At 40.5% G+C, this 27,169-nt stretch overlaps 1 protein-coding gene across 1 annotated transcript in view; it reads left to right on the forward strand.

The window, feature by feature from the left end:
• Nucleotides 1-27,169, forward strand: part of CUNH5orf22 (chromosome unknown C5orf22 homolog) — a 101,685-nt gene that overhangs the window by 42,164 nt on the left and 32,352 nt on the right. The window contains exons 3-5 of the mRNA XM_089674846.1: nt 12,870-13,019; nt 14,138-14,591; nt 20,897-20,959. Coding sequence (XP_089530972.1) covers nt 12,870-13,019; nt 14,138-14,591; nt 20,897-20,959 — 667 coding nt within the window. The remainder of the gene's footprint in view (nt 1-12,869; nt 13,020-14,137; nt 14,592-20,896; nt 20,960-27,169) is intronic.

Here is a 27,169-nt window from a genome sequence, read left to right on the forward strand (position 1 = left end):
TCACATATCAGCTTTAAAGCTGATCTATTACCTTGTAGTAACACAGACATGTGGACTGCTCTTACTTTGTTATGACATTCATAATCAATAGTGCAGTGGTACAATAATAATACAACAAAAAAAAACAATAATATATGTGTAATACACATGCAGACTAATATGCATCACCACATGCTAATGAGATAAATCAAACAGTCCAAATGAACAGCCAACTTCAATTCAGCAGTTTTCTTATCATAAGAAGAGTGATAGATGTGTGGTTTACTACTGGGAAGTTGGTAGTTTCTGTGATCCACAACACCTCAGTGCACAAAAGGAGGAGGTTTACCAGAATTGTGTGAGTGGTCAACCAGCGTTTGTGTGTACTCCAAGATATCCTGCTTTCCTTAGTACCACATGTCAAACAGATGTACTACTATGCTGCCATAGATCACTGTGTACACATGCTCAATTTGAAAATTACATAATGGAAGAGAAAAGAAACAAATCTCCATACTGTAATCCAGTTAAAACCATCAATTTAATATAGTAAATGCACTTACAATTTTAAGATCATATTCAGGCACTTTGTATCACATAAACAGTTCTCTTTCCAGAAACCAAAATGGCCATGGTGGGATCGCGCATTTCATTTCCAAATTGAGCATATATACACAGTGATCTATGGCAGCATAGTAGTACCTCCACTTGGCACGTGGTTCTAAGAAAGCAGGATATCTTGGAGTAACACACAAGTGCTGGTTGACCACTCTTGGGGGTCACGCAATTCTGGTAAGCCTCCCCCTTTTGTGTATTGGGATATTGTGCTAGCTGCTACTCACTATCATATTTTGCCAAAGCCCTAGCATGGTTTTTTCAGGTTTGCACTTACTCTGACAATGGCTATGGTCTGTTCTCAATTCACTTGTGCACTTTTTTGGCAGCCGTAGGCCCTGCTTGATTTCACCTGCTGTTTGATATAGGACCAATCTTCACCCAGTCCATTGTCTTATAGCTGTGATTACAATAAAAGTAAAAATACAGTAGTACAATAAACACATAAGGCTGATCATAGACAGGCCAACAAATAAGAGCTAATCTTTCTTGGCAATGACGTGGCTCATCGTCGCTTGCTCTCCATAGCTCCATATTGCTCCCAAAGGGTGATCGGGAAAGCAACCCCGAGGGATCAATATACTGTATAGAGTATCCTGAATTTTTAGTGCACACAAAATATATTAGTATATATTCAATGATGTCTTACTGCTAATTGTCAATGTTTATCAAACTTACAGGTGCACTTGAAGCTTGTATTGCTATCTTTGTGTTTTTAAAATGTTAGGAAGTGCTGGAAAATTCTCTGTGCTTGCTAAATCACTGGCTCAGAGCAGGTATGTAGATTAGGAGTCATGGCTTCACTCTGAATTTCTGAGTCTGCATGCTTATTCCAAGCCATTGTCTCAAGTATTACAACCAGAGGTATCCAGGCATCTAATATTATGTGATAGAGGTCAGCAATGGTAGCCTCTATTTTTCTGTCAGGATAGGTTTCACTTATATGCATCTCTAATTTTACACACACAATTGTGTTCCCAGTACTCAGTTTTTCATTGAAACGGACCTCTACTAAAAGTTACAAAAGCTAAAGAATAACTATATGGTCAATATGCTTACCTTTGCTGCTCCAGGTTCTTCAGTGCTTCTTACATGTCTAAATGTCTAGAGCAGGGTTCTTCCTAGCTCTCTTTGTCCATCTTCGGCCTTTGGTGGTCTCCAGCATGAGTGTTGCAATGGGCACATTGCATACAGCCAAACTATTTAAAGTTAAATGAAACCTGGAGAGCAGCTTTAAGCAGTTAAACAGAGTCATTGTAGTAACATATCTAGATGACCTCTAGTGGCTAATCTACAATCTAATACATTGATAGTTAGTCTGGCTGAAAAAAAGACAAAAGTCCATCTAGTTCAACCATAAAAAAAAAAAGTTATCCTATATTCACAGTTGATCCAGATGAAGGCAAAAAAAAATCCTAGCAAAGCATGATCCAATATGCTCCTGCAGGGGAAAAAAATTCCTTCCTGATCCCCCAAGAAGGCAATCAGATGTTCCCTGGATCCATTGTACCCATAAATGTTAGTATTCAGTTATATTCTGTGTATCTAGGAAAGAATTGAGGCCTTTTTTAAAACAATCTAGTGAGCTGGCCAGAACCAACTGTTGAGAGGTCTATTCCACATTTTTACAGCTCTTACTGTGAAGAAACTTTTCCGTATTTGGAGATTAAATCTCTTTTCCTCCAGATGTAAAGCGCGCCCCCTTGTCCTCTGTGATGACCTCAGGGTCAATAGCTCTACACCGAGTTCATTATTTGAACCACTGATGTATTTATACATGTTGATCATATCCCCCTTACTCTCCTTCTCAAGAGAGAATACATTCAATTCCTCTAATCTTTCCTCATAGCTGAGCTCCTCCATGCCTCTTGTCAGTTTGGTTGCCCTTCTCTGCACTTTCTCCAGTTCCCCAATGTTCTTTTTGTGAATTGGTGCCCAAAACTGAACTGCATATTCCAAATGGGGTCTTACTAATTATTTGTGCCCCCCCCCACCCCTAGTATGTATGACGCATGCATATTCTTAGCCCCCAAGTGCATAACCTTACATTTATCAACATTAAACCTCATTTGCCACAGTTGCCCAATTGAACAGTGCATTGAGGTCAGCCATTAATAATGCAATATTATATGTGTGAAAGTGAGCAGGTAAACATGGGAAAACCACATCTAAACTTTCTAAGATTAACATGATATGATATATTTTGAGCAATGCTTCCCTAGCAAGAGTAATCTCCTCAGCGCAAACATAATTTTAGCCCATATCATTCCTTCTGCCAAAAATAAATGCCTACCATAGAAAAAGATTCAGCCATCCTTTGTATATTTCTGAGAAGTAACTGCTCATATGCAGACACACACAAATCTGTACTTATAGGTTGTCATGGCAACATATTGCTGTTCAGATATTCAGCAGGCAAGTCTAATCTCAAATAGATTGAAAGGCACAAAAAGAGGTAATAAATGTTTCCATATTGATTTTAGCATTCTTGGCACATCTGTAAAATGCCAGATATTATTGTGAGTTGGTATTCTTTAAGAAAACTTCAGAAACAACTGACACCAAGTGATCCAAAATCAGTTTGTAGCACATCAAAGAAAATCTTTGCAACCTTAAAAAAAATATTTATTATGTTGAAAATCTGTTTAAAGGATTTCCTATCATGCGTATACATTTATCTTATCCCTACTTGACAATTAAAAGACAAAGGCTCCATCTAGTAAAGGGTATACCTTTTTCTTAACACTCTTAGGTTACTAAAATTGAACACACTTTCCATTGCCTACTGCCTCTTTATTTTATCATATTATGATTCCATTTTAAAACATTACAACAAATGAAAGTTAATTTCTATGAGTTATTGCACTTTTCTATATGGAAAGCAATTATTGTTGTGTATATATATTTTGTAGCTCTTCTATATTGTGAGCTTTGTCTTAGGTTTAGCTATTTCATACAGCCATAGGAATTTTTTAATAGGTGGAAAACTTTGTAACCAAGCATGTCCTATGGTGGATGCAATCTTCTTTTACATTACTGTCTTTAGTCCTGCTGTGAAAGTCATTGTGTGAATCAGCAGGATGATTGTCAGACCCAATGTTTATACAAAAAACACCAAATTGTTACAGCGAGTATGAAAAGAAGTTTGAAATACTTACATTTAGAAGTTGTAAGGGTTGGAAACTGTGTGTTAACTGCTGTCTGCAAGAGTCCTGCAGCCAGTATTCTACCTAGAAGCTTGGTGGGAACCAGAGAAATCACTCCATGGCACTGTGAATTTATAGCCTTATAACCTGAGGAGGCCACTAGAATAATCAGAGGCTACTGAAGGTTTCCTTACACACAGAGCAAACATGGTTAAGTGTGGTGGTATTATACTACACCTACAGTGCCTTGAAAAAGTATTCATACCCCTTGAAATTTTCCACATTTTGTCATGTTACAACCAAAAATGTAAATTTATTTTATTGGGAATATATGTAATAGACCACCATGTCTGATTCTATACACTGGGAAAGGAAGGAGACAGCCCCACTGCACTAGGTGCCCCCAACTCTGCATGCAGCAAATGTCTGCAGCCTGGAATCATGATGCCCTCTGCTCCAAAGTTATCCATAGACGGACTGAATATTTGGCTGGTTAAGCAGGGGGCAGATGAGTTTTGATCAGTATGTGGCTGTCGCTGCTGGACAAAAGGCAATTGTTAAATCAACTTCTGTTGAGCAGACAAGTTTGAAAACTTTTGTCAATCAATGGCTGCGTCCACTGATCAGTATATTCTGATAGCAGCAGATTTCGCTGTCAGAATACAATGTCCCAGTGTTGATATTCCTCCATCCATCTTGGTTATGTGGATGGAGGAATCTGTTCTTTTTTTATTTTCAGCCCACTGGCTGAATGAAAAAATACAACTCATCTATGGCCAGCTTTAGAGTCTGTTCCATCTATGGTATCCTTCCTAGCTGAGATTTCCACTACAGTTATGCAAGACTTTATGGTCCAAATCTCCAAGCTATATTCTGACTCTGCTTTTAGAGGTCACAAGCACCATTCTGTATCTTCTTCTGCAGACTCTAAAACTGATCTGCACATTGCCTCTCAGCCTTCAGCCGCTGATTTTGAGTCCCTCCTGTCCTTATTAGACGATCTTGCCTTCGAGGAGTCACTTTCTTCTGCTATTTCTTCCAAATTAAAATAGACTGGCTTTTGGCTTCACTGATGTGGTACACACCAGTATAAAACTAGGGGATCACCCTGTATCTTCTACGCATGCTATTTCCAGTCTTGGATCCTCTATAGCCTCTGTGGATCTACCAGTTGTACTTTAACAAAGCAATTAACATTTTAGTGGAGGATGCACATATCATTTATGACCCAATCAATAAACAGGTGGAAGCCCTCTCTGGAGTTCTGTTCACTGGCAGGTCCTGCGTTTCATCCCATCTCAAATCTGTGACCTTTCTTTGCCTAATCCTGGCTAATTCCTCCATTTAAAAGGGATCTTGCCACTACTGTGGCTGATTTCTTGGTCAGAGAATGTTTGGGGCAAATGGTTTTTGCAACAAGCTACAGTTGTGCCTGGAAGTTCACCGTCTCATCTCCCATATGGGTCTCATGTCAGTACACATGTGGAGGATGCTTGTTGGACTGCAGAACCTACATCTAAAAAGCACATGATCCACAGAGCCTTCGAGAGACAGCTACTATGGATGCCGTTGTCAAGGTTGTTACTGGTGGTAAGAGGATGATATTCCTCAGTGGAAGAAGCCTAATTAAAAGACTGCACACAGACATGCAGTCTGTTAGGAATGGTCCCATTTATTTCTCCACTCTTTCACCATTCTTGTCCAGGCACTCCAAGCTTGGCTCTCAGTCCAATTGCAAGATCTGGGGCTCAAAGCCTGCCAAACTCTCAGGCAAACCTTCATATGTATGAAGGTGCACCCCCACATAACACTTGGATACATAGACCGCTTGCATTTTAGACCCTGGAAGTGAGCTATGATGGTATGCTGAGCTGTGAATATACAGCTCAATATACATTTAATGGAAGATTATGAACAGGCAGGTAAGTTTGTTTTATTGCAGAAGAAACATAAGTAGGTTGATTTACTAAAGACAAATAGGCTGTTCGGTCTGCAAGGGAATTTGGCACAGGGCTTGAGGTGAATCTCTGCTGATTTCCAATTATGTGTCGTTTTTGTTTTTTTGCTTTTGTGCGATTGTGTGAAACTTCAACACATTTACTAAGCTCTAGGGAAAATTCCATTGCAAAGTGACCAGCCTATCAACGCCAGCATGTCTCATATATATTAAAAAGACACATTCTCAGATTTAGTTTTTCTAACCACTTGACTCCCAGGCCAATTCTGATGTTTATATCATACATGTTAAAATCTGCATTTCTTTTGCTAGAATATTACTTATAAGCCCCAAAAATCATAATATACAGTATATTTTTAAGCAGGGACCCTACAACATAAAATGGTGGGTGTTGCGATTTTTATTCATTTATTTTTTTTATGTTGCACAATATTTGCACAGTGGTTTTTCAAAAGCAATTTTTATAAATTCCAGGACAGCTTCACAATGAGAGATAGGCTCCTCCCAGGAAACACCCGATCCACTTTTTTTCTTATAAGTAGCCTCTCTCCGTTAGGGACCCTTAGTATTAGTGTTTCCTCCACCCCTTCCTCCTCTTCTCAGTAAGGCAGTGGCCTTGCGGGGTGGCCCCAACCAGGGTTCCCTAAATGGATCCCTTTTTTTGGGGATTGGGAGAGACAGCACCCTCTGAATGGTCCTGCGGGGTTCTCCAGGGGAGATAGAGCCCGCTCCGTCGACCTGTTCAGAAGGACCACTACCCTGTGGGGCAAAGTCTACCTTCCTCCGCTGCATGTCGACATCTCCATAGGGGGAAACGAGGAGGGTCTGGCCAGTGACGTCATGCCCGGGATCGTCCATTTCTGGGCGCTGGGACCCGCGAGCGTCACTTTGTCCACTAGTGGCCGTGAGGGGAGGGCGCCGTGCGAACCCCTCCACGCTTCAAATACAGCTGCGCCGAGGGCCAGAATGGAGGCAGATCTGTCCGAGCTGAGGGAGGCCAGCAGTAAGGCAGGAACCTGTTGGTTGCCACAGCCCCCCCCCCCCCATACTCTTCCTATCCTGCTGGGTCTTGGGGAGGGGATGGCCCGAGGGGGTTCTCTCCTCCCTCTCCTCCTCTTCTCTCTCCCGCACCTTGAGAATTTCGGGTTGCAAGTGGGTGCACGTTAGGAGAGTTCCCCAGGGCCCTCGGCTTACAGGAGGTCTATGCTTTGTGTCTCCCTGTCCTTAGATGGGCCCACAGGAGGAGGATAGAAGGGAAAAAGAAACTCTGTGAGACAAAGAAAAAATGCGCTACCTGCAAAAAGAAGCTTGCTAACGCTTTCGTGAAAGCAGCTGTGCCAGGAATGCATTGATAAGCTGATCAAGAAAGAGAGTTGGGGTCCCTCTTCAAAGATTTTCTACAAAATATGATGCAGGAGATGTCCAAAACCTTTCAAAACTTTAGGGAACAGATGCAGGAACCAGCCCCGGACGAGCCTCAACCCGGCACCTTCCGGCATTTCCCCGTCTGTTAAGAAAAGGAAACCGGATACGGGCACCGTCACGGTTCAAGAAGATTCGGAGGAAGGTGAGACAGAAGACCAGGATCACAGGTTCCAATAGTTCCTTTTTTCAGTAGAAGATACAGAAGGCATCTTGAAGGTATTCTACGATACTCTGGATTTAGAAGAGGAACAACCGGATCTCGCTCTGCACGACCAGCTATATGTGGGGCTACAAAAGAGAAGCAGCTGCATGTTCCCGGTCCACTACACCCTATGGTCTACCATAAAGAGGGAATGGGAAGAGCTGGAAAGTAAAGCTTTTTTTCCCTAAAAACCTTAAAAGGCGATTTCTGTTTAAGGAGGAAGATGCATCTACAGTATGTGGGAACATACTGTATATACAGTATCTTGCCCGAAACCTGATGCCCCTCTTTCGAAGATCTCGAAATCCACGGATCTTTCCTTTTGAAGATCAAGGTTCCCTAAAGGACCCAATGGACTGCAAGGCTGACACATTTCTCAGAAGAGCGTGGGAAGCATCTGCAGTAAACTTTAAACCAACAATCGCAACAACCTGCGTTTCCAGAACCCTAGATGTATGGCTGGGGCTGTTCCGCTCTCACCTTCAACAAGGTACGCAGGCCGAGGAAATCCTTAAATTGCTGCCGGTCTTAGAAAAAGCAGTGGCCTTCATTGCCGATCTCTTCACCTGCAGGAGGAACGCAAATCTTGGAAAACACTTCTGCCTTCAAAGAGACCACCAGACAGATGCACTGGCCCAGCCATGGGAGGGGGACCTCCTTTACACTTTCCCATCATTCAGACTACTACCAAGAGTGGTACAGAAGATAGAGTCGTCTCAGGCCAGAGTCATCTTGATAGCTCCATTCTGGCCCAAAAGGTCATGGTTCTCCTTCCTGAAAAAACTGAGCCTAATGGACCCATGGACAATACCACCCACGTACGACCTACTAGTGCAGGGGGCAGTGGTACACCAACAGCCTGAAAAGCTGTCCCTGACAGCATGGCTTCTGAGCAGAGCAGGCTAGCTAAAAAAGACTTATCAGAGAGAGTAGTCGCCACCAACTTGGACTGGCGGAAAAAGTCTACAAATGCCATTTACGACAAAATATGGAGGAAGTTTTCCTTCTGAAGAAATAGGAACGAGTCATCAGGAGCTCCTATCCTAAATACAGCACTTGAATTCCTTCAAGCCGGGGCTTGAGAAGAACTTGGCCGCCAATACACTCAAAGTGCAAGTAGCTGCTCTGTTTAACTTCCTGGAGCTGAAACTAGCGGAGGATCCCCTGGTGGTCAGATTCCAGAGGGCTATATCCAGACGCAGAGCCCCGTGCACGCCAAAATACCCTCTCTGTGATCTGGGCACTGTCTTAAAAAGTTTCCAACATAAATCCTTCAAACCCTTGGGGGAATGCTCTCTCAGGCACTTGACCCTCAAGACCACCCTTTTGATAGTCCTAGTCTCTGCTCGCAGAGTCAGCGAACTGCAAGCTCTGTCAGTAATAGAGCCTTACTGCACAATCCTGTTGAATAGGATTATCCTCCATACGGATCCGGCATTCCTACCAAAGGTCGCGTCGCACTTCCATGGATCACAAGAAATCATCATCGCAAGATGGTTAAAAGAAGCCATCTCAGAAAGGTACAAAAATGCTTCGCTGGCGCCACCACCTGGCTTGAAAGTGCACTCGACTAGGGCCATGGCAGCTACCTGGGCAGAGAGAGCTGGCTCCTCCCCCAGACAGATCTGCAGGGCCGCAACATGGTCCAGATTCAGCACCTTCGCCAGGCACTATCGGTTGGATCTGATCACCAATAAGGACCAGGTGTTTGGCAGGAAGGTCGTGCAAGCGGAAGCCCCGCCCCTATGTATGTATTCCTATTCAATCCCCTCACTGTGAAGCTGTCCTGGAAGATGACCTGAGAAAACCGTTATTTACCTGTTAACTGTATTTCCAGGAATCTTCCAGCACAGCGTCGCTCCCTCCCAATTACTGTATAGCTATACACTGGCATTCCATCATTCAATGAACTGGACATATATTGTTCCTACTGCTATCTTTATGCTTTATCCTAGGCCTTCGGTTATATTCCTGTACTGAGGGTCCCCTACAGAGAGAGCTACTTATAACAAAAAAAGTGGATCGGGTGTTTCCTGGGAGGAGCCTATCTCTCATTGTGACGCTGTCCTGGAAGATTCCTGGAAATAGTTAACAGGTAAATTAACTGTTTTTTTTGTTTTGTTTTGTTTTTTTTTTATGTTGCACGATGTTTGCACAGTGGTTTTTCAAAAGCAATTTTTATAAAATACACTTTAATACATTTTATTAGCAACTAAAACCTGATAATCCCTGTGCCACACAGTAAACAAAAATGTATTGTTTTATGTGATGGTGAAATTGTGATTTATTAAATATTATTGATGGTGAAATTGTGATTTATTGGTTTTGTTTATGTTCATGTTTGGTATAATTTTCATGGTTTATCTACATGCACCATAGTGCTGCTTCACTTTCTCAAATATCATATAATTAACTTTAGTGAACACAAGCACAATATGATACCCAATTGTTTGGTAAAATATGAAAGATAATGTTACGCCAAGTAAATAGACACCAAACGTGTCACGCTTTAAAATTGCACACGCTTGTGGAATGGCCGCAAACTAGAGTACATTAAATTATCTATAGGCAATGTTTTAAAAGCCTTTACAGGTTACCAGTTTAGAGTTACGCAGGAGGTCTGGTGCTAGGATTAATCCTTGAAATCTGATGTTCGTGTGATACCATATGAGTGATGTGGTCACCGTTTACATATGCATGCAGAACCTAAGTGCGCATTTGCTGAGGAGCGTCCTGGTAGCTCATTGCAAAATACAAGCCATCTGCCGCAGTGGCAGACTGGACTTTTAGTTCATTCACAGATTCCTATGAAGTAATTACGTGCCTTTGTGGATGGAATCCTGCACAGTCGTGCTGTATTTAAATTGTGACAGCGGAAACGGGGAGAAGAACCTCAACCCGCTGACACTGGAGAGGAACATGATCAAGGAGTGCAAGAACTGGTCTATAGGAACATCTTACATGATACATGTTTATATGCGAAAGTGGTCCCGAATCCTTCAACGTGATATTCCCTTATATCAGTGGAGCAGGATCTGGGAGACTGCCTCTAGGTCTTCTATATGTGTGATATATAAAGAAAACACCTATAAAATTTTGATGTTTTGGTATAAGACTCCAGAGGTTCTCCATTCTCGCAATCTCCTGTCTGCTGGCGATGTGGTCAGGAAATTGGCACTCTTTTCAACGTTTTCTGGCTTTGCCAACACATTGCACCCTTCTGGAGAGAGGTCCTTAGCCTGCTGCGGCTACTTCTACAGGTCCATATCCCATTTGATCCCATCCATTTTTACTGGGCCTGCCTTTGCAGGCCTCTCCAATTCTGCTTAGAAACTATCCTCTCATGTTTTAACAGTGGCCAGGAGAACCATTCCTATGTATTGGCTATCTACTATGCCTCCTATGTGGTCGGAATTGGTGAAGGTTATCGCTGAGTTTAGAAGAATGGAGCACCTCACTGCTTTGCATGCTAACTTTGTCACCCTCTTTGAAGCAGTTTGGAAACCATGGGATCTTCTCATTTTCGATATGTCTACTCAAATGTCTGATAATGCTAGCTAATTCACTGTTATGCACTGACATTGTATGTATATGCACTTCATCGATGAGCTTATTTCTTTTCTTTCTTTTCATTGAATTGTGACTGTTATTTCACAACTCTATGCAACTTTTTACTTGTATGTCCTTTAAAACTCAATAAAAATTCAATTATAAAAAAAAAAATATATGAATTAATGTTTTAGCACATTAGGTGCTACAGTGAAAAAACAATAAGTGCAATGTAACACCTAGTCATGTGTATCAATAGAAGGCGGGATGACTGACAATATTAAAGTGAATAAAAAATATAATGGATGATGCAGGAACTGTAAATTCAATAGTTAGAGGATAAATAAATAGGCTAAATATTGGGGCAAGTGCAGATAGGAGAACAGACATAAGAAGGGCTAATTATCCAAGTGTGCTGAAAAAATGCGAGATGCATTTCTTGGCAGGGGTCTGCTGCCAAAAACTGGGGAGAGCATGTGCAGTTGGCCAAGGAGGATAGGAAGCAAGCCTAAAGTTCTGTATATGTAAACCCAATAAAACCCTAAAATCTCACATAAAATTTAACATATTAAAGCAATTTTAACTAGAAAATAAACCCACAAATTTAACAGGTTCCCAACACAGATAAATTTAAGTCATTCCATAAATCATAGCTATTAGCTACTAGTGTGCTTACATTGACTGCAAAGAATTGAAGGATTTATTTCCACTTTAACAGTAATTGTCAATGATGATCCTGCCATGAAGGTCCTTGTTCAAGCATTTCCTATTCTTTGTGTCCCAGTTTTTCTCCCCCTTTGTCACCCTATCACACGCTCTCCCAAAGAAGATAACAAGCTGCCATGCTGATGAATATTGTACAGACATGTTCCACTGTTGTCTCCATAAGGAAACCCACCATGAGAAATAACATGCAGCAGTTGCTTAAGTGCATATATGCGGAAAAGAAGTTGAAGTAGATCAGCAGCAATGAGATTTAAAAAAAGATGAAAGAAAAGAGTACTGTGAACAATTAAATAAATCAATTTATCCAAAACTGACTAGTGTGTTTCTTCAAAATATATCATACAAAAATGTGTAACTTTAACATATAATGTAAAACAACAAAAAGATGTATAGGGGCTTGTTTACTAAAGCTGGATAGTGCAAAATCAGGCTCACTTCTGCATAGAAACCAATCACCTTCTAACCTCAGCTTGTTCAGTTAAGCTTTGGCAATAAAACCTGGAAGATGATTGGTTTCTGTGTAGAATTGAGCCTGATTTTACACTCTCCTGCTTTAGTAAATAAAACCCATAGTGTCCCAATAATTAACTTATAATATCCAAAACACATGTAGTGTCCAATTCAACCATGAAATATCTAAAAGACTAGCACTTTCTGGCTAATGTAAAGAAGATAGGTGGTTGCCCTAACCACTCTCATCTTGAGTAGACGGGAGACCAGAGCAAACATTCCATTTATAGTCTTTTCTCCAGTAGTGGTGTCTAAAGTCACTGGTGTACCATACCTGTATATAAATCAGGAACTGCTGCCCGGATTTCAAGCTGGAAACCTTCTAGACCTTATGCATTCGACTCTCTAAGGCCGCATTCACACCATACGTGCATAAAAACTGATGGAAAGGGATGTTCGGATTTCACTTACAGAGACATCAGTTTACATCAGTCTTCATGCGCGCTGCAATGCGTTTCATACACGTTTCAGATTTTTGTGCAGAAAAAAAATCTGCATGTGATACTAGTGTTGTGGTGTGAACAGGGCACATAGAGAACAATTGATTTCATTGTGCCCTTGAAGAACTCATGCAGAAAAACTGACATCTCTGTACCATGGTGTGAATGAGCCCTAAATGTTGATAAGCCTCCTTTGCATAGACACCTTTGTAATGTTCTTTGGCTATATTAATGTTGTTATTGTTGGTAATAAAGTATCATTTTTTTTCTAATGCAGTGCTGTTCTGTAGTAGTCAATTAATTTTTTTATGTTGTTGCAGTGAATTGAGCATTGAGAACTGGATCATGCCTGTGGTATATGCAGGTCACTTCTCTCAAGTTGTATGGATCCATCCTTCATGGGCTCAGCAAATAAAAGAAGGAAAGCACTACTTCCTGGTTGGCAAGGACAAGTCTACAACCACAATTAGGTATTTGGGAGACATGTTCATATACTAATCAATGGGCAATACAGAGTTACTTTGCTCTGCTGAATGAAAGCCTTTGCATAGCACTTGGGGACTGAAATGTATTGAAAATCCAAACAGTTTTTTTAGTTTTAGATACAGTTAGAACTCTTGAAAGGTGCTGTTTGTGTCCCCGCTAAGCAGTTTTGCCCTTTCCAGTTGTCCTAGTTTTGTCTATCACTGGGACTGAAAGTCAGGGAAAATCCCAAATTTTAAAGTATATGTGAACCCTTACCTTGTAAAACTCATTCAGCTTAAAATAGAAAGCAATGTATTATATCAATGAGCTGGGAACAGAGAAGGAAAGATTTTACAATAAGAGTATCCAAGAGATACATGTATTATAAATAGCCATTGACTAAATGCAACCTCTTTCCCTCCACAGCATCCACCCCGAGCTGAAATGTTCATTTTGTGTGCACATGCATGTTAAACCAGAACTCCAGGCAAAAATTTTATTTCACAAGGAAGTGGGGCTGTGCCCCCATTTCATGGCACAACTGCTCGTGTTTTCTAGGGGTGAGCACAAAGCTCATACTCAACTGACCCACCAATCCTCTGGAAAACCACACTCCCCCATGGTCCAGAGGTGGACTATTCCTGTTGATGGAGTGTGCATTGAGCATACTGACATCAGCAACAGTTCATTTACAAGACTGCCGGACAGCGGGTAGCAGGAGCCAAATCGACCGGTCTTGTGCATGAAGTATCAGCGGGTCAGGTTTTTCCCTGGAGTTCTTTTTTAAGAAATGCATTCAGTTATTAAAACCATATATTAACTTTTTTTTGTTGCCAGTGTTCTTTTTTTCCTTTTTTTTTATTCTCAGTATGATTCCAGTCTTAAGAATACTGACCAGCAAAGTTAGACAACAGCAGCAGGGAGCAATATGTGAAGCTTATTTCTGTCAGCTGCTTCAGGGGACAGATTTGGTTTTGACAAACAAGTGCTACTCTTTTAACAGACAGTTATATTGATCTGATTTGAATCATGCTAGTTATATAACAACCTGTTTCCAAAAGATAGGAAAGGCCAGATTTTAAAACCATGACCTACAAATATGTTTTCTATTTTAATAATTCAGGGTCACCAGCACAGATGATTACTTTCTAAGTGATGGTCTTTATGTTCCTGAGGAGCAGCTGGAAAACCCCAAGCCTCTTCATTTGGATGTCATCTTGTTGAACCCTGTCAAAGAACCAGGCTGCGAAGATGCAGAAAAAGGTGAATCTGCTGCTAAAAAACTAAAGCTTGCGGAAAATGATGAATCAGCAGGTGGTCCTGCCTATGCATTTCAATGTGCTTCTTCACAGGGAGCCTCCTTTTCTTTGTGTGATGGAGCAGAAGGCTGTTTGAGAAAGGGCAATTCTTCTACTGACAGCATGGAAACAAGTGGTGATATCAACACCGTATCTTCACAGAACGCCAGACTTGCAAGAAGTATTATGGAAATCCTGGAGAAAGACGATGCTTATGTCTTGGATATAGATTTAGATTTCTTTTCTGTCAAGAATCCCTTTAAGGAAATGTATACGCAGGTATGTGTGCCCCAATAGACGTTAACGTGTGGCTGACTTCAAACTTTTCACTTTGTATGCTATCACTGGTCATATTGGATTTTTCTTCCATACATTCACCTTGCAAAATGCAGATCACCTATTTATAGTGACATTTTTAACTTTTTTCATATCTCTGGCATAGAGTTCAGAATAGGAAGAAAACAAACTCTCTTGCGCTCTATGGCCCAACCTGGGGTAGGTAGATGGAGCCAGGACTTGGAAGTTTCTACCACCAGTGCATATGGGGTTGTGCAGCTCCAAACAAGGCTGGGGAAGCCTGACCAATACTGTGAAGCGAAAACGAACAAAAAGCGCACCAACCTTGCGCATTACCTCAGTAAGCCAAAATTTATCAATTACAGAATAATACAAACACTGAAGTATATCAGAGCTCTGATGAAGGTTCGCCCTTTGAAACGCGTCCGCTGTTCCCTGAGTGTCCACTCCTCTGATGGGACTCGCGCAGGCTGCTTTTATCCTTAGACCCTTTGAGGACGTACATGCATGATATACTTAAGTGTTTGTGAGTATTCTTCTGTAATTAATAAATTTTGGCTTACTGAGGTAATGCGCAAGATTGGTGTGCTTTTTGTTTGTTTTCACTTCACAGTATAGAGTTCAGAATATTAATAACTAGTGAAGAGTCCTGGAGTCCATAATAAGTAGCACAGCAAGAAAACATAAATAGGGTTGATTCACCAAAACATTTCTACAAAGTCAAAACACTCAGATGGTGTAAAAAAAAAAAAAAAAGTTAATATCATCCACTGTGCAGAAAAGTGAAGAAACAAAGAAAAGTGCTCTTAATCCTCCATCCTTTATGCACTGACCAGACGGCCCATGAATATCATAATAGCATGTAGTTTCAATAATTCGGCCAGAGCTATCCTTGGAAACTCCACATACTCTCCACCATGGGGTAATTTACTCCCAGAAAGAACTGCACAGAAAAACACTCACCACATGAAGCCAAAAGAATACTCCGTGTTTCTCAACCCTTTTTCATTCAAGGCACCATTTAAAATCCTGCACAGTCTCGAGGCACCCTATTCTAAAATTTTAAAAACTGAACAGGTTTACTTAACACAGCAACATCCACATGTCTAGGACACCCAATATTAGAAGTGATTTATTCTTCCAAAGCAAATACACCTTTGTACACTGGTACTTACTAGTATTCCAGTGTTTCTTCTCTGCCTCACTCAATTATTGTGACCCCAGTGCTGATGGAGAGGGGCAGACAAGAATGCTGTGCGTTCGCTAAACGTCCTCCTTATCAATCGCGATGTCATTGGTTAAGACACCAGCGGCTAGAAGGATGTAGTAGTGCACAATGAATACCTATGGCTTTGTGTGACTAAAAGGCAAGCTGGTCCATCCACTGGCTTGTGTGTGATTTTTCACCAAGCATCAGAATGGGGAAGAAAGGGGATGTAAGTTGCTTTGAGTGTGGTATGGTTGTTGGTGCCAGACGTGCTGGTCTGAGTATTTCAAAACCTGCTGATCTACTGGGAGTTTCAAGCTCAACCATGTCTAGGGTTTACAGAGAATGGTTTGAAAAAGAGAAACTATCTAGTGAGTTGCAGTTGTGTGGATAAAAATGCCTTATTGATGTCAGAGGTCAGAGGAGAATGGGCAGACTGGTTCGAGATGATAAAAAGAAAGGCAACAGTAACTCAATGTCAATACGGACCATAATCTCAGAGAAATGTTTCCAACACCTTGTGGAATCTCGACGAATTAACCATTTCCAGTCCGGACACTTTTACCCCCTTCCTGTCCAGGCCAATTTTCAGCTTTCAGTGCTATCACACTTTGAATGACAATTGCGCGGTCATGCAACACTGTACCCATATGAATTTTTTAGCATTTTTTTGAGACAGATAAAGCTTTATTTCGGTGGTATTTATTCACCGCTGGGATTTTTATTTTTTTTGCTATGTAAATTAAAAAGTCCAAAATTTTTGAAAAAAAGTGTTTTTCTTATAAAATTTTGCTAATAAATAGTATTTCATCATAATTCTTGGCCAAAATGTATTACGTTATATTTTTAGTAAAAAAATAATAACCCAGATTAGTTTATAACCAAAAATTATAATTTTTAAACATTTTCTTTTACTTTTTTTAATATTTTTTATTTATTATTTTTATTTTTTTTGCGTACTGTCACCCTAGCAGTAGTGTCACCATGGTGACACTGTACTACTTGAGAGGGGTGATGAAGATTTTTTTCTACACTGATTGCTTTTACACCCATAAAGGATGTAAAAGCAATCATTTCTCCTCTCTAGCTGCATTCTTGCAGTCATTGAGAACTACTGAGTGAGCTGTGATTGGTCACAGCTTGTCACATGGTACAAGGCTGTTGTGAATAGCCTTGTACCATGTGACCTCTGTGATCATTCACAGATTTCACACGTAGTAAGCAATGATGTCACAAGTGACATCTTACTTACTACTCTGCATGTGATCACTGATTGGCCAATCAGTGATCACATGATCGGGACCTTGTACAGAGGTCCTGTCCGAGTATCGGTGTTCCACTGTGTCCGGAACACAAGCAGGTTGCGGGGAGGCCATTTATAAATGGCCACCCCACCCTGCACTGCCACCGTCCGGCCGTTTATATACAAGGCAGTTCTGAAGAAAAAATGGGGTCCAACCCGATACTAGCAAGGTGTATCTAATAAAGTGACCGGTGAGTGTATCTTGTCTTACTGCCAGTAAATAGACTTGTCAAGTCTATTTGAAAGCTGCTGTATTCTTCACTTGAGGAGTCATACCTGTAACCAGAGAGGCTTTGCATTTGCCATGCATCCAGCACACACTTAAAACTGTACTTGCAGTCCAATTACTGAGGACTTTAAAAGTCAGTATGCAATGCCATTGTTTTTTATCTTCTCTATTATGTTACTAAAAATACATTTTTAAAAAGATTTTATATTTTTGCTATGATAAATATGACATTGCCTGCAGGCAGATGGAACTCGCAGCTCCATGTTATTACGTTTACCAGGTTAATCTTAAGGGCTCATGCACACTGGGTGTTTTTTATTTTCTTTCTCTGAATGCCTTTTACTCCTGGCAGGAAAAAGCAGCTTAAAAAGTGCGCCTAAAGCTGCGTAGTGCACACATGTTAAGGCACATCAAACGTTTGAGAGCTTTTGGATTCCATTGGTAAAAATATGAATTTATTCTGGCAACTGAAATGAATGAACACTGAAGCTCTAAATGCTGTAGCATTTAGGCTCGTTTAGATGAATTTATGTGTATTAAGTGTTTTTTTTTTCCACCCAAAAGCTTCTCTCCTGAACACACTGGTAATATTTTTTTTTTTCAATCTGTACACACCTATGTGTGCTTGGACACACAAAAGCAGGAAAAAAAACACCAAATGCCTGTAAAGGTGGCATTTTTTAAGCCCTGTGTCCAATATCCTTAAAGCAGAACTTTACTCTCTTAATCAACGTGGACTATTTGTAATCCTTATGCTGCTAGCATTAGTAAATAGGAAAGTGTATCATATTTACTTGTTTTTAAACTTTTTTTTTTTTTTAAGTTTCTTCAGTTACTTCCTGGTTTCCATGCCTAGGCAAATGATGTCATACTTCCCAGCAGTTTTCAGGAGGGGAGGGAGGGTTCTCAGCTCAGCCAATGCCTGACCTAAGGGCAGATGGATGGATTCCAGGTAGTAAATGCTACATGTATCATTGCCCTTACTCAAGATGGTCACTGACAGAAATGCCAGGGGGTGTTTTTTAAAATGATTTCTCAGCAAAATAAAGCATGGAGACATGGATGGATGGGTGAATCTGCTTTGGATATTAAAAACAAATTAAATAGTAATAATTTTTGGTTTGTGGTGCTCAAAAGCAGTGCAGTTCCACTTTAAGGTATGTCTTATGGTCACAGCATACACTTTCATGTTATAACAATGTAATAGCCAGGGGCGGACTGACCATTTGGAAACTCGGGCAGTGCCCGAGGGCCCAGGGTCAGTAGGGGGCCCCATGAGATGCCCCTGGTACCTTTTTCATAGGCTTTTTTGAGTTTGGGGAAGGACACAGGGGCCCCATGATCCCCTATTGCCCGGGGGCCCCATGAGTTGTCAGTCCACCCCTGGTAATAGCAATACAAATAATAGTTATTTTTGACAATTTACTATAAGCTTACTTGGAAAAACGTTCATGTTCTGAGTTCTTCCTGTCTGCTAGCCATCTATTTCTACAACTTCCTGTATTCCTTACATGCTTTGCAGTTTCTCCTCTGCTGTTTACCTTTAATTTCTAAGGACTACATGTCCCATGGTACGTTGCTGCCTGTAAGCTGTGGTTCCCTGTACTGACTCTTCCTTTTGATACTCCTCATCTCAGCTCCTCTGTAGTTCAGATGGCAGACTATGTGAAATGTTTGACACAGCAGTGCCTTCTTACAGGGCACAGTGATAATATGTGTCACAGGATTCAAGGAAGTAAATGTGTTGGGGTCTTCACAAAGTAAATTTACAAAATTTAAAGTGGGAAGTAAAGTCCATTTTGAACAAGTTGCTGACAGGTAGGGTATTTATGACATAAGAGACCCTATTGGTCTCTTCTGCCATAAATGCATCCTCCTGCCTGTCATGTACACTGAGATGGATAACAGGATATATATGAACAAGGACTTCAACGCAGGATCATATTGTGTTATTTTAAAGAAAGCTGCAGATTTGAAAAGATTCTAAAACCTAGATCCTCCTACAGCAGTGGTTCTCAACCTGTGGGTCGCGACCCCTTTGGGGGCCGAACGACCTTTTCACAGGGGTCGCCGAAGACCATCGGAAAGCACATATTTCCGATGGTCTTAGGAACCGAGACACCACTCCTCCTGCCCACATGCAGATACGCCCACATACGAGTACCCGGCGTGATGACATCATCGCGCCAACCCCATCACATACACCCCGTACAAATACAGGTGTATGTGACAGGGTTGGCGCCATAATGTACTTATGTGGACCAGTCACACATGTGTAAAGAGCAACTACTGTGTAGAAAGCAGCTGCTATGTTGAAAGCAGCTACTGTGTTGAACGCAGTAGTATTGGAGGTAAAATGACACTTCATGAATTATAATTACTGGGTAATTATAATAGTAGCGATTCATAATAGTAGCAAAATTACAGTTATGAAGTAGCAACAAAAATAATTTTATGGTTGGGGGTCACCACAACATGAGGAACTGTATTAAAGGGTCACGGCATTAGGAAGCTTGAGAAGCACTGTCCTACAGCTTCCTCCCCAGTATGCATTTTCTCCTTGTAGCCAATATCTATCAGATGTGCCTACTGATATGGACAGGTAAATATGTTAGTGATCTGGCTACCTGTAGTTGATGAAGAAAATGCCTTAGATACCCCAGCCTGCTCAAGTTTGATGCCTTAATGTTCAAACATTACATTTTGTAAATGGGAATTATCCAATATTCAAAATAAACCACTTTAATCTTAAAGTATTACCAAACCCAGAACACTGCATTCACTAGATATGGTCTCCCACAGCACAGAGAGCATGCAATTATTTTAGAAAATATAAATTACTAAATACCTTTTCTCATCAGCAGTTAGAGCAGTCTTATGACTTCTATCAGTGTTTAGCAGAGCACTGGTTAAAGCTTGTAGGAGGAGTTTTCATTTTTCTCTAGGAGGATGCAGGACCCCCGACCTCTGTCTGGACAGTGATGATTGATCACATGCACTTTCCCAAGAAAAAACAAACCTCTTGCAATACACACCAAACTGAGCTTGTGCTGTCTCCATACCATATGTCTTATCAGGAGATAAGAGGGGGACACTGTAAGAAGGGGAGGATCAGAGAAGTCAGGATCAAACAGCCTTTTTTGCACAATGCAAAGTATTAACCCCTTTGGTTCCACAGGGAGTATAACAACCATGCTTTACTGCATATAAAGACTGATTTTACTGTTGTGAGTTTAGTAACACTTTCATTTTGGCCAATCACTATGATGCACTGCTTCATTAATCAATAATAAGGTGTCTGAGATAGAAAGATGTTTATTGTTTGCTAGATATTTGGGAGGTCCTGGCACCCTTTACAAGAGATAAAAGCAGACATGCAGGTATTGTTTGACTTCTTCCTAGTTTGTGGCACTTCAGCAAATTGATAGTATTTTATTATTATTATTATACAGTATTTATATAGCGACAAAAAGTTTGCTCACCTTATCTCTTTGTGATCTAATTTCTGTATTTTTGCTTCATGATGCTCTTGTGTTTCCTACTTTTAGGATGAATACAAAATCTTGCAGGAGCTGTACAGTTTTAAAAAGCCAAGTCCTGAGTCATTAGAGGTAACATAAAGTCACTTTATGTGTATCAGTACCATTTGCTGCATGGAAAACACAATGTAAAACGTTTCCTTTCGACCACACAAACTGTTCACTTTTCTTATGTATATAATGACACACCATATACCATAACTCCCAACTTTTGAACAGTTTGGAAAGGGGTGAAAGTGAAAGGTGTGCAGTTTATAGATGTACTGGCAAACCATAAAGACTCTGGGTAGACAATACAGTATAAAACAACACATTGAGCATAAAATAGTTAGATAACATCATTTGACACTGACCTTTCTGCTGAGTACTGTGACACCTGTTGAGCCTATTCTCTGTATACACAACACAGATATACCACAAAATATTCCTTAAACCTGTGTCTAACAGACATGTCCAAACCTCAGCACACTCCTTTTCAAAAATCTCTTCTATTATACATACTTATTTGCACACAGCTCCTTGAAGAAGAATTTCAGGGGTATATGCGTACTGCACAGACTTCAGGGCTTGGGGTGTGTAAAACAGGGTGCAGAGGTTAGGAGTGCTTGATACACACAGTGCCGGGGCAGAACTGTTTTACGCAGAGGGTCCAGGGGCCAGGAGTATGTAACACAGTGCAGGGGTCAAAAGTATACAACACACAGGCTAGTGTGCACAGTACAAATCTCCCAAACAGCCTGAGTTTCCCACACAGTACCGACTACCTCATCCCACCCCATTACTACAGGACCCCCCCCCAGTACAGAACACTCCCCTCTCCAGCACAGACCCCTTCCCCCCTGAACTTAGGCTGGCCATACATTATACAATTTTCTTGAGATTTTTGCTTTAGATTTACCAAAACGCATATAATATAAGGTAAAACCTAAACAACAATTTCAACTATATCAAATTAGGCATGTGCTTGCACTACATAGATGAAGGTAAATCTAAAGGAAATTGGGCAGAGATTGGACAGAAAATTGTATAGTGTATGGCCAGCCTTACTCAGCAGTTGCTGGAGAAGACGCAGTAATAGAGGGAAGTCTTTCTCTCAGTTGTGAGCATGACTGGAGTGGAGGGGTAGCCTGCCTCCTAACACTGGCACATGAATGAGTCAGAGGTTGGATTTGCATATGAAAGAGACACTATAGCTCTGTCACATGCGAACTCTGCCATCTGATCATTTGTATGCAAATACATGATGACCAGTGTGTTGATTTGCATACTATGAGCACAATTTACAAGGGCAGAGTCTTATGCAGGTCATAGACGGGGAGAAAACCGGACGTTTAAAAAAAAAAACAAAAAACGAAAAATCGGTTGTTCAATCGACCGATGTTACCACCATTGGTAAAAAAAAAATCAGCTGATTTTCGTCCCATCTACGACCGGCAAATAAAATAGCGGTGTCCCTGCAGAGAGCTCCGCTATTATATTTGACATGTAAAAGTATAGCAAAGTTGCAACAATGTATCTATTTGTATCCATTTCAGATACAGATATTTCTATTCGGATACAAATAGATACAATGTTGCAACCGCTATACTTTTAAATGTCAAATATAATAGCGGAGCTCTCTGCAGGGACACCGCTATTAGATTTGACATTTAGAAGTATTGAGGTTGCAAACATTGTATCTATTTGTATCCGAATAGAAACATCTGTATCCGAAATGGATACAAATAGATACAAATGTTCTTCTTCGGTCACGGCTCATGCGCATTTTTTTTAATCGGTAAAAAGATCGCCCGATTTGCCCATCATTGCCGTGAAAATCGGCCGATGGACAAAATTGGCCGTTTTTTTTTCCAACATGACCGATTAAAAAAATGTGTAAAAATCAAGAAAAACGGCCGATTCTTCTTTCGGACAAATTCTCGGCCGGTTTTCTCCCCGTCTATGGCCTGCATTAGCAGGGCTGAGCTGAAAAGGAGTGATAGTTCTACACAATCCAGGACTGTTGGCAGGTTTGCACATACTGCAGCTTTTACAGAGCTCAATAGTGTGCCTATGCAGAAACCTAGTTTTGAGTTACTATCAAACTAAATGGTAAAAAAACAAAAATATGCAATATAAGGCTTAGCACAGACAAGTGCTTTTCTGCCTCTTCACCTTTTCTCTGTGTTCCAACTAGTGAATGGAGAGGATGTTAATGAGATCATTACTAAAGCCCTTTCCTGCTTTCATTTGTTCCTTCACTGGCTTCTGCCTTTCATTTTGTGGAGATAGGGGCTGTTCTTTTTTTTTTTTTTTTACCATGAATAGCAAAGTACTTTGTTTATTATGTCTTTAGTAAATAATGGTGTATGTAGGATGTAAAAACTCTCTAGTTTATCAAAACAAACATTATTTATGTGCTTGTATTTACCTAAGTAGCTCTATTCTTTGCTGTGAAATGTAAAGGGAATGGATAGTGATTTTATGTTTCCGTTTCCACTAATTTAAAGTGTTATTAAAGCCAAAAGCACACATTATATTGCAGATGACCAATTCTTAGATATGATGGCTACATTGTTTTCTTATTTAGGCTTTCTTTCATTTATGTTTACCTGGTGATCTAGCCAAAAAAACTGTTGTTTTTCAACAGAACAAGCAGTTGGAGGGTTGAGACAAACCATTTAAATTATATGTACAGATATTGATGGCAACACGATCACTACTTCATAAACAGTCTTTATTAGTACAACACGAACATGATATGATCCATGACACGTTTCGGCCAAAGCCTTCCTCAAAGCATACAAGAAACAAATAAAATCCAAGTATATATATAACAGCCCCTCAATATAGGGGGTGGTAACATCTTAATTAAAAACATTCATTGATTAATATCTGATGGAGATCGAACCAAAGGAGACCAAACAGGAATGGAAATCGGTCTCACTAATTAATACAGGAATCAAAAATACAGAGTTAGAGTATAAGCAGGCATATGAATTAATGACAGCTAAAACTGCACTACACCTACCACTATCAAAAGGGGAAATGCAAAAAGTTCAGTTATCAAGAGAGCATATGATTCTTCTAAAAAATACATGATCTTTATTTCAAACCAAGATTAACTTCCATCCTGTTATTTAAGCCAAAGGGAACCTTAGTATTGAGTGCTTGGATCCACCATACCTCACGCTGAAGTAAGATATGATGAGTATCACCCCCTATTTCTGGATTTCTGACTTTGTAATTTGTTCAAGACCAAAAAAAAAAAAGAATCAAGATTACCTTGATGTACCTTCCTGAAATGCAACAAAACATTTGAAATATTTTTATGCCCTCTATATTGAGGGGCTGTTATATATATACTTGGATTTTATTTGTTTCATGTACGCTTTGAGGAAGGCTTTCGATCATATCATGTCCATGTTGTACTAATAAAGACTGTTTATGAAGTAGTGATCGTGTTGCCGGCAATATCTGTACATATTGTTCAGTGAGCGTATCAACCTGAGCACTGGTCCCCCACTCCCCCTCTCCCATTTTGCCAATATATTTGCAGTAGAGCTTGGGTAAGGTGTCTGGAAACCAATTAAAGTGACTCTAAAGGAAGAAGGATTTTTAAGCTTCGTGTATTAAAGTAGAACTTCACTCTGTCAATCAACATTGACTATTTTTAATCCTTATGCTGCCAGCATTAGTAAATAGATGGAAAAGTATATCATATTTACTTGTTTGAAACTTTTTTTTTTTTTTAAGTTTCTTCAATTACTTCCTGGTTTCCTGCCTAGACAAATTATGTCATACATCCCAGCAGTTTCAGGAGAGGAGGGAGGGTTGTCAGCTCAGCCAATGCCTGAGCTAAGGACAGATGGATTCCAGGAAGTAAATGCTACATGAATCATCTGCCCTTTCTTAAGATGGCCACTGCCAGAAACGCAAGCGGGTGTTTTTTCAAAATTATGTCTCAGCAAAATAAAGCATGGAGACATGGATGATTGGCTGAGTTTGCTTTGAATATTAACAATGAATTAGCATTTTGTTTGTGGTGCTCAGATGCAGTGCAGCTCCACTTTAAGGTAAAAAAACCTTCTGTGTTCAGCTCCCTACAGTATACTTACCTGAGCCTGATCTCGATACAGTGTTGTGCCTGAGAGCAATGTCTCTCTCTACTCTCTCTCTCACCTCACTGGACATGGAAGCAGCAGCAAAGCCATTGGCTCCTGCTTCTGTCAATCACAGCCTGTAAGGAGGGAGTAGGGGGCAGGGACAAGCAGCGCTGTGTGTCAATGGACACTCAGCTTGGCTCGGGAGCGAGCCCTACAAGTGTCAAGCAATGGCTTGCTATGGGGGCACTCAGAAGGAGGGAGGAGCCAGATGGGGTCCCCAGAAGAAGAGAATTGGGGCTGTTCTGTGCAATGCCATTGCACAGAGCAGGTAAGGATGACATGATTTGTTCTTAAAAAAAATCAATTAAAGCACTTTAACACTGATGGAGGGCTTCCAATGATTAGCTGTTACTGTTGCTATAACTGCTTGGAAAAAGCGTAAAAAAGAAAACGAATGCAGCCACCACATCTGGTGATTCGTTAGCTGCAAATAGGCAACATTTTTAGTTTTGGGCTTAATACTGCTTTACAGCCAGGGCTGATATATAACATCACGTTAAAAAGTAAACACAGCCCATGAAAAATGTTGACTTTTCAGCACTTTTGAACAAGCAAATATTAGCTTTGCATTGAAATATTATGGATTAAGGTGATATAAGTGAACAAATGATACATAATACTAGTATTGTGTATTTTTTTCATGATATATATTAACACAAAAGCAAGTTTTGTCATTTGGAAAAGGTAGTTTTCCTTGTACATCCCCTTTTCTTATAGGTACTGTTTATGTAAAGATCTGTGTTCAAATAAAGCTCGAATGTGTTTCTCCCCGCCTTCCTGCATATATACATTTTAGCTGCTGTGGAGATCTGCATTAAAGTGAACCTGGTGCTTTGCCCTGCATGAGCCTGAGTTTCATCAAAAAAATCATCAATTTTAGTATGCATGTCCCTAAATTCTCCAGTCTTTGGGTCAGTAGCAAGGATAGATGGGTGGATACTTATGACAGTACTGTTTGTATGAGGGCATACCCTCATGGATTGTGTCCATGATGACTTGGCTCACAGGAAGTGAGTTTAATTAGGCTGGACAGATATCAACCTGAACGAGGACCAGCCAGCAGGATTGGAGGACATGGGGCAGCGTTGGAAATTATGCCCCTGAATCGTATCATTTTAACACTATGTACAATATGTACAAAATTCTGCAGCCAGAATCCTCACTAGGTGTGGTACAAGTGACCATATTACCCCTATCCTGGAGCCCTTGCACTGGCTACTGGTTAGGTTTCGCATTTACTTTAAGATCCTCTTGCTTACCTATAAGGCTTTTCATGGCTTGGCACCCCATGATCTCTCTGAACTTTTATCAACATACTCCCCTCCCCCTCGTAGCCTCCGCTCCTCAAATTCTGGTCTTCTGTGTGTGTCCCCTAATCACCTAGACACGATGGGAGGCAGAGCCTTCTGCTGTGCTCGAAAACTGGAGTTCTCTTCCCAGGAATATCAAAGAGCCATCTTCTCTAAACTCAATCAAATTAAATCTAAAAGCTTTTCATGTAATTGTTTTCTTTCTGTAAAGCGATTTGAAAAGCTGTCTTTAAAGGCACGACATATAATAAAGTTTATTATTATTTTAACACTAAAATTTCCACTCAAAAGCGGAAGCTCTGCTTGTTTGCCTCCTCCCCCTGCCTCCAGTGCCATGTTTGGCACCTTTTAGGGGGAAGCGGATACCTGTTTTTGACAGGTATTAACATATTAAAACACAGCGCAAAAAAGATCATACAAAATTAAAAAATGTATATATAAAAGTCCAGTGCTCCAATATAGAAAAAAAAACAGTGATGAAAAAGTGATACACTGGACTTTTATTTGGGACTTTCATATACGTATATATTTTTTTAAACTTTGATCTTTTTTTCGCTGTTTTTATTATGTTAATTTTGATGTTTTTTTCTTTGAGCAGCAGTATTTATTGATTGTGATTTTAATTATTCCCTTGGCACTAGTTGTGATAACTATTGTTTTTGACAGGTGCCTGCTCCCACTTCCGGCTCTGTTTGGCCCCCTCCTTCCTCCCGCAGTCTCCTGGGAACATTCACAGCTCCCAAAAGACTGCAGGACCAATGAGAATGCACAGCTCGTGAATGCGCAGTGGGCACCCGGCTGTGAAGCCGCAAGCTGTCACAGCCTGG

The sequence above is a fragment of the Staurois parvus genome, unplaced genomic scaffold (genome assembly GCF_062004578.1).
Source record: "Staurois parvus isolate SC_StPar_1 unplaced genomic scaffold, SC_StPar_1.0 ptg000153l, whole genome shotgun sequence".
Lineage (NCBI taxonomy): Eukaryota > Metazoa > Chordata > Amphibia > Anura > Ranidae > Staurois > Staurois parvus.